A 12,746-nucleotide genomic window follows, 5' to 3' on the forward strand; every position below is an offset into this window, starting at 1 on the left:
AAAATTCAAAGTCCCTATATATGTATATATATTTTTACAGAGAGAACAACTAAATAAAGATGTAGGGAATAGAAGGTATCCAGGAGTAGTAACCTGGTGGACCTTCCTGGAGTTGCATGGCATTTGAGCAGTATTTGGAAGGCTCTGTATCTGTTGTGAACACTGCCCCTTTCTCTCCTCTTTCCCTTTGTGCTGATTTACCGTTAATGGCATTTCAAACAAATTGGAACGGACTAATAGACTTGAGTCTATTACCCTAGCTTTTAACACCATGAAATCATGTTTAGTGCTTTGCTCTAGGGTAGGAAATGAATATCCCTAACATTTTCTTCCCAATAATGACAGAAATACAGATGGAGACTTCTGCATTAGAAAAAGTGGAGTGGGGAAAGTATGAGGAGGAATGGCAAAAATAGTAACATCTTGTGCTTTAGTCCATCAACGGATTGCTTTTTGGGTTAGATAACTGTTTCTCATTTATGCTAGTACACATGTAGATCATTGCATTTTCATTTATTTTTATTAATTTGCTTTGCAGTGCTCTGTCCAATTGTGTCTTAAAAGTGAAGGAGACTTTCATTACTTCTGATAGGAGATTGATTATGGCATGACTCCTATTTTCTTTCAACTTTTTGTACTTGCTGGACAGCTCCTTAAATGTTTTAAGTTACCATGGTGGTGTATTGACCATTTCAGGAAGCTGGAGCTCAGCTGTAGCTGTGTTATCCTGAGCATGCTCTTGAAATTGAGAAAATGAGACAGACCGTGCTGGGGCAGCCTGGATTTGGGAAGCCTGAGTGAGCAGATCTGTGTAGAGCCACTGTGCTCACTCCCAAGCAGAGTCCCAGGGGAGCAGAAGAGACGCGCAGGCAAAATTCTCCATCCAGGGAGAGTGGAGAAGAAATAGCTCGAGCAAACTGTTCCTGGTGTCTGTCACAGCTGGCGGGACCAAAGCTCTCAAAAGGCTGCAGTTCAAGTTACCAGTTAATAAATTGAGAAGCTTGTAGGAAAACTTAGAAATTTCTAAATTAGAATAGCTTTGTGTTATCATGGCAGTACACAGAAGAGGAATGTACCTTTCAAAAACCTTGGGGTGATGGTTTAGTTTTGCTGTGAAAATGAAGCTGACAGCACAATTGGATTCCGCGGCGTGTCTGGGTAGAGCCCCAATACAGTCACTGCGACTCATTCAGCTGCATTCTCTGTGATTACATGCATCCAGTCTATCTAGATCTTTTCTGTCTTTGTGAAGTAATTCAGCTCCATCCTTTGTGTTTACATCTTTCACGCGTGTACACAAATGACTTGTTTAGGCAGCAGACAGTGAAGTTCTTCCAGCTGAGCTGATCACAGATGTTACTGCCTGTGGCTGATGGTCACTGTCCACCTTATTGCCTCCCACAGCTCTGCAGGGAATATTTCCTCACCTGCTTCACCTCAAACTCAAGAAGGCTTGGTTTAACTGCACTATATATTTCACTATTATATTTTATTTTCTTGTAAACCAGTGGATTTGTTAATATTCAAGAGCTGTCTACTTTCTCTGTCCGATCTGAAGTGCTGGCATGGGGACATCAGCAGTTGTACGATCCTGTGCAATTGCCTGACAGGGAAGAAATCTTCAATTTTATACATTAATAGTGACTGTGGAGAAGAGTTGAAGATTTTCATAGATTGGTATACTAAGGTAATCAGAACCACTGAAAATTGGCATGACTTGAGTATGACTTAGTATGATATCTGACCACAAAATTATTAAAAGAGAAAGATACATTAAATACAGATGGAGATTTGAATTTTCTAGGCCAATCCAGCATGCCTGGTCACTTTAATCTGGAGTTGAAGAGGTAGGAGGATAGGTTTTGTGCCTGCACTCCCAGTTTGTGCTAGTTACCCCTTTCTGCAAAAATATGCAACATGCAATAAACGTAATTTAAAAAAAATCCAGATTGTTTTTGATTAGTCTGGCTAATACATCAAGATCAGCATAAAAGTTAAAATCTGCTCTCCTGGGCTTGATCTTCATGTTAATGTAGCTCTGTGTAAGAACTGAGAAGTCCAAGTTCTCAGCAGAGCTAATTTGCTTGTGTCCAGCAGGATGCTGCTGTGACTGCTGCTTCCATTCCTGTAGCTCCTGTGCCGTAAGATCTCCTGGTTTTTTGGTTAGTTTGTGTTGGTCAGTAGAAGAGAAAGACAAGAGCTCTGGAAGCCAGAAAGTACAGGAATTACTCCTGTCTACAACTTTGCAAGCCAGTTTGTGTATGGAATATTCTATATAATGAAAGTTTGCCTAGAAGAGTCATAGTTTGCATTATAAAACTAGTGCAGAATAAATGCTTTCTGGAAAGCACTGCTAACAGGAGCTCAGACTTTTAGACGAGCAATGGAAATCTGACACATGACTTATCTGGCATATTGAAATTTGGTCTGTATGTGTAATATCTTTGTAAATGACTATTTTATTTAATTAGCAAACACTTAATTAGACAAAGATTTGTCTAGCACCTCCTGTTCATTAAATCAGAAAGCATTCTCTATTTTAATTAGTATGACATTTCCTATAATCAATTTAATGAAATGCCATCTGCAGTTCTAATAATACGGTATACAACGAAGACTGATTGACATATGTGTTGACAGCAAGGTATCAACATTCTCTCATGTTTGTAATTTAAAAAAAATAAAATGAAAATATAAGGAAAAAGAGGACTCTGACTTGCTAATGCTGCTGTTCATGCTGCAAACCAGAATTTTATTTAAACAACCCAAAACTTCGTAAATATTTTCAATAGGAAAACAAACTTTTGCAATCTTCAGGTTAAGCCTGGAGCTTTTAGTGTCATGTAAAGGTCTGAATATGCTGGTACCACGAATAAAAGAAGAAAACTTGGAACTACTAAAAGATTGGATCAGTATTGAGGTGCAAGTGAATAGGGCCCTGGACTGAAAATGGAGACTTGAGTTCCTCATTGTGCTCGTGACGGGATGTGTGACATGTGGCAAATCACTTTGGCTCTTCATCTTCTTTAACTATTACCTTTTGTATTGTCTTTTGTTTTCTAATTCTTTGGAGCAGAAAGCTGATGATATGTAATAAAGCTTCTAGCACAACAGACTTATGCATCTGTGCACAAGGAAAAGATGGGTTTCTAAGGAAGTAGTTGCCCTGCTTAGTATTAGTTGTGTCCTTGTGAAGTAAGGTGCAATGGCTCTCTCTAAGTCAATCTTATTTTTCAAGTTAGTGAAAAGACAATTAATATTCATTTGGGGAACACTAGTGAAAGAGAATAAAGAAACAGCTCAGTGGGCTAACACTGCACGACTGTTGTTTGAAATAATTAGATGATTTATTTTGCAAAGCAGTAGCAGTCCAAATACCACCTCATAGCATTGCTTACAGATGCAGTCATTTTGAGTAAAGATAATAGAGGCCGGCTGTAAACAATAATAAGTTTTTAAGTGTTTAGAGTATGGAGGTTTAGTCACAATTTAGGTTTGGTTTAAAGTATATGGTGACTTGCCCTTTCAACCCATCTGTGTAATTTAAATGACAGGATGAGTTGCTTAATTTCAGTGACACGTGAAATCAGAGTTTATACTCACCAAATAAATCACCACTATTCAATGTCCTGCTTTCAAAAGGCTAAATCGTTAAAGGCCAAATAGACCTGGGGCAAATTCTTACATTAGCAAAATTCAGTGCTTTATTTTCAGTGATGGTGATGTAATTAAGGACAGGAGTTAGTCCACCCCCCACCCCGAAATCATACATGTTTCATTAGAATTTAAAAGAGCCTGATTTTTTTTTGATAATGTAAACATATATGATGCCATGTGAAGCTATTTGGAACAGCGAGTACTACAAATGAATTCTGTAGCCTTTAGGACATAACAGTGTTATTAATTCAATAAATGAGGGTAAAGACATTATTGCAGAATTGATGGTGGTCGAGCTGCTTGTCAAATATGAAAAGTTTTACATTGATTTCTTTGCATTTTATGTTATTTTGCCTGTACGTTGACATTCCCTGGAACAAAATATATTAGGCCAGGCACAGTGTAGAGCTGCATCTCCTGCCAACAACACATATTCTGATCTTGAGCAAAACTTTTACCAGTGTTGAACCTAAAACAGGAAAAATAAACATAGTAAAAATATTTATATGAAATGCTGCTTTCATTTTAAAAACACTTGAGATTAGGATGATGCCCTATTTACGTAATAGTTGTATCACTGAGGGCTGTATTCATGATATGGATAAATACATCCAAAGTAGGATTTAAATTGTATGAATTAATCATTTCAGCAGAACATGTGTTCCATGTTCTTTGCCTAGAGATAGAGCACATTGAAAAGATTTAATTTTAAAAATGCAAAATAGCGTGTACAGAACCTGTTCAGCAGCAGGTTTGGTCTACAGAGCTGTATGTCTACTAGGCAGTGTCATTCAGAATCAGTTTTAGAAATAAGCTCAAAACCAGGATGGAACAAATTCTAAAAATCTAAAATAATAGCTGACTCCACCATAACTATTTCTGTCTATCATCATAGTTACTGCTGAATAACCCTGTTTGTTACATTATTCAGATAGACATGAAGTATGTCTCCTAACAAGGCCAATGAGTTTAATTAGACACTGCAGAAAATCCTTAAATATGCAACACAGAGAATAAGAAATATATTTATGGTAGTCTTTGTTGAAACCCTTGCAGTCGTATGAATCAATTTGGAAAGGTGTGCCTGAACCATCTCAGCAGGTAAACTAAACTACCTACTGCAAGGTAAGGCAGGAGAGGGGGAAAGAGCGGCAGTCCATTTCATCTGCCTGGCGACAATGTCTTTTCTGAGGTGTGTGGAATTTGCATGCTGTGCCTTGGAGCATTAAACCAGGCACACACCCACGTGGATTCTCTGAACAAGGCTGAAGCACTAAGCAACCCCAGTATCCCATCTGCAGCTGAGATTGGTATTTGATAGTTTGTAGGGAAGTGGAGTAGAAGGCACAAACAGGAGACAAATTATGTGCGGCGATGAGGAACGACACACACTGGGATGCAGACAAAGATGCACGCAGAGGCAGAGATTGTGTTCAGGAAGGAGCACAGGCCCGGGCAGACCAGAGAGCTGAGCCAGGCTGAGGCCTTCTTTGTTAGCCATTGGCAATTTATAGGTTTTACAGATATGGGCCTGGTCTAAGAGGTTAAACAAGATGTTTTTTCAATAATTGTTATTGCAAACATACCACACTCACGTTGTGTCTGTTTCAGTCACATTCCCACTCATTCACAGGCCCAACAACATTCACACATCACATGTACTTGTTGCGGTTATCTGGCCCAAGATACCATTCTCAGGAGTCTGGGCTATCACTCTTTACAATTATGAAAAACAAACTTCAGTACAAGCTGTCCGAGGCCCTTTATATTTTGACTAGTTGCTGTGATCTAATTATGTTAGTATTATTTCTTCTTTGACCGTCCGGATAGTTACGTTAGTGTTGATCTTCCTTTATCATCCAGGTGGCTGGAACTGCACATGTTGCTTTCCCACAATTAAGCGTCAGAAGGAAAAATAAATACCCCTTGATCCCACAGGCAGTCAACTAAAAAAACCTCGTGGTTTGAGAATTTTATTAAAATTGTCTTAGCACAGAGCTACAAACATGAGTTACATTGTGCAGACTGTCCTATATTCTGAAAGATTCATTGCAAGAGATGAGCAAATCAATAGTGGGATATAATAAATACACAGATTCCAGGCTGGAAGAGATCACAACAGCCATCCAAACTCAACCTCTTTATATTTTTTACCCACATTCAGACTAAACTAATTCTTGATGTAAAGATCTAAAGCATATGTTTAAGGAAAAACACCCCAGGGCTGCTGATTCTATTATCTGCTTTGCTGGGCTCTTGTACACATCCCAACCTCTGTACCTGTCATCAACTTTTTCATGACTATATATATGACATATATACGACCTAGATGTTTTTGAACTTTGTCTTTGTTAAGTAGGAGCTACTTCTCTGAATGGCTTTGTGAAGTATTTAGGGATCCCTCATCTTCTTTGTGGTGAAGACACTAAGATAATAAACAAAATAATCAGTTGTGTAAATGGACAATGTTAAGGACCAAGTATTATTTTCTTCTATAGATTTTTTGACTCTTGGTGATAAAAATTCAAAAAAAATACATGTTTATGGCTCGTATTTACATTTGAGCTATCAATGAAAAAAATAATCGTTATGTTGCATGACCGTCAACTGTCACATTATCTGACCTGACAAGCTATTGATTGGAATGAGACTTCAATATAAATTAATATGATTACTTTTGAAGACTGTGTTTATGCTCAACACTTGCATGGTATTTTAATATAATCTTTGAGAATCTCCATGCATTTTGCAAGTGTTCATTTAATTTTAATACTTCAGGAGTTAACTGCTGAATTCAATATAGAAATGAAAGCCCAAGTTCAGTGAGAGGTACAATTACTGTCCAGTAAAATCTGCCTTTTAAACAAGTCTGACTCTCAATTTTCTGTTCTGATCATTTGAATAAATTTTCTTTTAGCTTGAGAACAAAGGCTTTAATTTATGTCATTCACAGTATTTGCTATTCCAAACAGTGTTTTGCACCATGTGATGTGCAAGAAGAGCCCTAGCACTGCGTGCTTTACTTGTGCTTTACAATTTTAAGGCAAAGTTTGTTTGGGCGAAATGTCTTGGTAGGATGTTAATGAATCATGATGCTACAAATCCTGTTGGTCACATGTAAATGGCATGAAGTAAAGTAGATAACTGAGAAGGAGTTATAGTCTGATACTGTTGTTTGGCTTTGGGTAGCACGTTAGTCTCACCTATGGACCAAAAAAAACCATGGCAAGTTGCTGACAGCTGTTCAGTGTCTCTGTGTCATACATGCCCTTTCTCACATTACGGTTTACTCATAATTAGGGACAGCTCTTTGTCCAGACAACTTTATTATTTCTGTAATATTGCTTAGTTGCAGTTAGTTGGTGCAACGTCATTCGGGATTTTCAGTGTTAGGGTACCTAACAGAATACCTGCAAAAAACCCTAAAAGAAGCTTCAAAACTAACATTCTGAAGTAGCCAGTAACTTGAAACCACTATAACTTTCTACAACGTGTTGCTTCTTTTTATTCAAAATGAATATTTGAAATATTTTTCTTTATAAGAAGTTGATATTAATCACACATTTCACAATCTAATTTTCCTTCCTAAACAACAGTTCTGATAATTCTGTCCTGAACTCCATCAATCCCACCCCACTTCCTAAATATGATCCTAAAATAGTTTAGTAAGCTCTTAAAATGAGGCTTCATTCATTTTACAGATCATAGCAGAGGACATTCACTAGTGCTGTATATCTAGAGTTTCTGTGGAGTCAATTAAAATACAGCTACATTCTTCTGAATAAGCTAAGCATATTTTTTATGATAGCACAACCTTTTTCGCCAGTCATGTTTATTTCCCACTTCATAAAATTCAGGGATCTGTAATGAATTTCTCAGACATTAGTGAGGATTAGTAGAGTTCTTTTGTGTTTTCTTCAGGCTTAATTTAGAACTTTCCTTATGCTTTCTACATTTTCATATCAAAATAGTTTCATTTGATGAAATATAAATCTCTAACATGGGTTTTGAATAAGATGGAAGAATCAGCACTCAATCTATTCACTCTCTTATTAGAAACAGTGGGAAATTTGGAAGCTATTTTTTTTAAATCAAGGATTATGTAGTTATTCTGTATTTCTTGGTAATTTTGCAAGTATTGATACGAACAGATATAAAACCTTTTTCATAGAAGCCACAATTAATTTTGTATTTCTTTTTTTTTCTTTTGTTTGGGTGTATTCCATTATTTTTCATACGGAAACTTATAAAGCAACTAAGTTGTAGAAGGAAAAAATTAAGACAGTTCATCCCACAGTGTTTTACATGTCCCGCAAATGGACCTATTTAGCTGTAACCCTCCTTTGCTAATATTCAGCTTCTGTGACGATCTGGTATTCTGTGGCCCACCACTAATCACACAGGACATGGACTGGCTTAAGATACAGTGTGTATCTTTGTCACTCCAGTTACCAGAGATAGCACAGAAGTTTTGTTGGAGTCACTTTTAAGGAGTTATCAGAATCACTGTGCCCTTGTGGCCAGGAAGGCCAATGGCATCCTGGGGTGTATTAGAAGCGGGGTGGTTAGTAGGTCCAGAGAGGTTCTCCTTCCCCTCTATTCTGCCCTGGTGAGACCACACCTGGAATATTTTGTCCAGTTCTGGGCCCCTCAGTTCCAGAAGGACAGGGAACTGCTGGAGAGGGTCCAGCGCAGGGCAACAAAGATGCTGAAGGGAGTGGAGCATCTCCCGTGTGAGGAAAGGCTGAGGGAGCTGGGGCTCTGGAGCTTGGAGAAGAGGAGACTGAGGGGTGACCTCATTAATGTTTACAGATATATAAAGGGTGAGTGTCAGGAGGATGGAGCCAGGCTCTTCTTGGTGACAACCAATGATAGGACAAGCGATAATGGGTTCAAACTGGAACACAAGAGGTTCCACTTAAATTTGAGAAGAAACTTCTTCTCAGTAAGGGTAACAGAACGCTGGCCCAGGCTGCCCAGGGAGGCTGTGGTGTCTCCTTCTCTGCAGACATTCAAACCCGCCTGGACACCTTCCTGTGTAACCTCAGCTGGGTGTTCCTGCTCCGGCAGGGGGATTGGACTGGATGAGCTTTTGAGGTCCCTTCCAATCCCTGACATTCTGTGATTCTGTGATATGGTGTCCAGCAAAAGCTTCTTTCTTTGAAAAACTTTACTTTGGTATATGGCCCTTTTCCTCACAAATATTGTTGGACCTTAAGATATCAGAGTGACACTGGCATCAAGCTGAGAGTGGGTTTGTATTCAAGACATCACTTCATTCACAGCAATCCCATTTTTGCCACAGAAAATATTTCCATTTAAGTGAAATCAAATTTTGAGTGAGGTGAACATGCTATATAGCATAACTGATACTTTTGAAGCTCATGAGGCAAATCAGTAAAACTAGATATTATGAGTGCAATTCTCTCAGTCTTGTTTGCATATTGTGATAAAGATATTCTAATGATTGTAATATACTGGTTTTCTCTACAGATGTATTAAGTAGTCAATGTGTTTGCTAACTGTTAATGCCTTTATTTTTGCAGATACAGCAGTGGTGTACAAAAATAGGAATGGACATGTTGTTGAACTGAATGTAGAAACAAATACAACTACATTATTATTGGAAAATACAACTTTTGTAAGTAATATATATTATTTACTCGTTTCTTGGTGGAAATCTGATAGCAGTTTTTCGTGCAAGAGGAGTGAGAGAGTATAATATTGAAAGATTACAGAACATATGTCTATAACCTGGAATAGATTATCTATAAATGGAAAGTTTAATCCATTCCTCTTTCAGTGCGCAGTTTCTGGCTGAAGTTATTTGTTGTATTGTTCAACTCATATGTAAACAACTAAGATATTGGGGGATGTGTTGTTGGCTGTAGTTCCTGCTTTGTTCAGGCCGCTCGAAGGATCATGCCTGGCATATGTGCTGGTGAATCCACCTGATGTCTATTCTAATAAGAGATTTCATAAAATGGGAGAATGCTCAGAATGTTGAGAGCTCTTCCCTATTACAAAAGGGGAAAGTGTTTTTAAAGTCATATGAAGATTTTCCTTTAAGCAATTAAATATTCAAAGAAAAATGTATTTCCTAGTCCTCTTAATCTCTGGCTTACTTGTTCCTGTGTGCTTTAATGACAAACTAGATGTTTGGGGATTATTTTTCTTGACCAGTACATGCACGAGTGGTTTGCATAGGCTTCTGACTAGCAGTAATTGCTAAGAAATGTTTTAATGCCTTAGTCTACATTTTCTTTTGCTTTGCTTGGTGCTGCTGTTCTTAGTGAAACCACTTGTATCCTACCCTGTAATTCTCCTTTATCAGGGTTTTGCAGGATGAACGTCTGACTTGTCAATCTTTCTTCAAAAATATTCCATACAGACCACTGGCTGTTATTGTTAATCCCTGTATTTTTTAATTGAGTAAAATCTTTTACATCTGCAGACCCAAAAGGGTGACTCATTTTCATCATGGTCTTTGGCAAAGGCTGATTTCATTTCTGCTTTGTTCCTGGACTTTGCTGATACAGATTCCTAATTTCAAAGCCTAAAACCCCTGGTGACCTTTTCTTCAAACTCCTCAAACTAGAAAGAGAAGAGCAGAAGTTCAGGAGAAAGAGCTTGACGCTGACTTCCTAGATCACTGTAAAGATGAAGGAGAAGGGAGGAGAGAACTGTATTTTAATGGAGTGTGTGTGAGGCTCCCTTTCTGTGAGCTGCTCCCTTCCATATGCTGGGATGTGCCACCCAAAAAAGACTGTCAGACACAATTAAAAGTGGGTGAAAAGGTGAATTTCTGTCAAGTACAAACCACCAAGTAGTGCAGGAGCATTTTCTCTCTTATCTGTGCATGCGTGTGAGCACTTGCCTGGCTAAATAGAGGATTAATCGTGTCAGGCCCACATGTTGCCTTTAGTGTATAACTTGAATGCCAGCAGCTGCTTGGGCATCTCTGACTATGGAACTTGACTTTAATGACAAGACTTGAGTTTCCTCACAGAGGAAGCTCTTCTCTGCACACAGGCAAAACCTAAGAGTGTTAGAGATAAATAAAGTGAATCCCAGCAATGGTTATTCATATGGAAGTAGAATAAAAAGCTGAAAACAGAACAGAAGACTCAGAAGGTTTGTTGGTGTGTGTTTGGCAGAGAGCAGTGGGAAATGTTGCTGTACTGCGTTGTCTCTTGGCAAGGTGGCTCGTGATTCTAACAGCAGATCAGAAGGCAGAGGCAGACAATATGGCTGAAATCAAAAGCTATCCTGTTCTTCTAAGCTCCGTTGTCCCCAAATTCACACTCCTAAATGTACTCTTCCAAAGTTAGACACCTGGATCATTAATCAAACATTTTCCTCGCTCAATGTCACATCTGCTTAATCACTGGTGCATAATTAGAATGGTGCTGGTTTAATGACTCTGCAGAGCTGTCTTGTGTTAATAAAAAATACAGCACAGATCCAACAAAGGCAGTGGCAGTGCAGGTGCTCTCCTTTGTCCCTATCAAAGGGTTTTGGTCACAGAAGAGTCACCTTTCAATGGGAGTTATTAGTCTGCTTTCAGTCTGCGTTCCCTCTCTGGTTTGCCTCTGCTCAAGCAGCCCACAACTGTCAGGTTTTTCTTGGTGATGTTGATAATTATCCATTAAAAATTGAACTCCCATGATAAACTCGTAATGAAGAGGCAAAGGGCTGGTGATAGCTCTTTGTCTCTCCTGATTGGGCTGTATTTGAACCAGCAGCTCAGAAGAGATTTTCTTTTTCTCCTCATTACTAATCCCCTGAAGCAGCCTTCTACTGTGCTTGGGTCACTGTCTCTCCTTTTGCATCTTAGAGCCTGCCATTTTTGTGAAAAGTACATTTCTTTTATCCTTTGTATTGCTTGTTGTCTAAAAGTCAAAGACAGCCCTACTGAAGAGCCACTGTGCCCAATATGCATGTGTATCAGCAAAAAAAAAGAGACTGCAGGATTTTTTTTAAAACATAGAAATTATATATATATACATAATTGAAAAATTCCACCTTTAAAAATACCTTTATAAATAGCCATGCACCCAGAAAGAAGAAAGGCTAGTGTTTTATCATTCTAAGATGCCCATTTCACTTCCATAGGGAAATATCTATCCAAAGTTCCTGAGCTAAAACTATATTTCTCCCATTTCATTGGGTTTTATTCGAACAGTAGAAGAAAATACTGTACTTCATTTGTGCTTTTCAAATATAATCCTTTTCTATAATCAATCTATTAGTAAAGCAATCTGTCTTTCATATAATTAACCTATTAACAAAGCAATAGTATTGATAACAAATACATTGATAGAAGCGAAGAGTAGCTTGTGATGCACAAGGAATATCTATTAGCATCTCTGGAGGTCATAATTTAAAGATGTTTTCTAGTACGTATTTATTCTCACAGTGCATTCATGTAGTGCATCCTGTTTAAGCTGTCTAAGAAACAGTTAATATTCTGAGCCAGCAGCATATAAATGTTAACAGCTGGCAGCTGGGCAAGTCTTCTATTAAATGGAGCCAGAAAAAGCCCTAGACATTAATCACTGTGTGGCATCCTGATGTTTGCGATGCTGCCTCGATATGTGATTACAATATGTTCTCTATCATCTATCAGAGGCACCTATCACTGTGATCGTAAGTGACATCCCTACCGTTTTTTCAGCATTTAGCAATACTGTATTACACATTACAGTTCCAAAATAAGTAACGTTATGCTACTCTTATCTGCGTAATTCCAGTGTTTAACAAGCATTTTATTTATTCCTTTTGCCGTCAACTATGACATAAAGTCACTAAGAGCAGGTTACCGGGTCATACACAACCCATCCGCATGATCTGGCTGAAGTGGAGGACCACTTGGTTTCTTTTGCTCAGGGGAGGTTGTCCGTCTGGTCCCTTACCGTGCTTCTAGCTCAGCCTCTCTAGACTGTTTGACAGTCCTTAAATCCAAAACAAAATGAGGAAGAGTGAACACAGATATGAGAGAAAATGTGAACAGGGATTATGTGTTCTGTTATGGTACTTGCCAAATGCATTGAATCATCTGAAAGAAGCCTTTAGAAATTTTGCCTTAA

General features: G+C 38.3%; 1 protein-coding gene across 1 annotated transcript in view; it reads left to right on the forward strand.

The window, feature by feature from the left end:
• The window catches only part of DPP10 (dipeptidyl peptidase like 10), a 268,675-nt gene that overhangs the window by 116,199 nt on the left and 139,730 nt on the right, over window positions 1-12,746 (forward strand). Inside the window, exon 4 of the mRNA XM_065841078.2 lies at window positions 9,204-9,298. Within this exon, the coding sequence (XP_065697150.1) occupies window positions 9,204-9,298 (95 nt within the window). The remainder of the gene's footprint in view (window positions 1-9,203; window positions 9,299-12,746) is intronic.

This window comes from Patagioenas fasciata, chromosome 7, assembly GCF_037038585.1.
Source record: "Patagioenas fasciata isolate bPatFas1 chromosome 7, bPatFas1.hap1, whole genome shotgun sequence".
Taxonomy (NCBI): Eukaryota; Metazoa; Chordata; class Aves; order Columbiformes; family Columbidae; genus Patagioenas; species Patagioenas fasciata.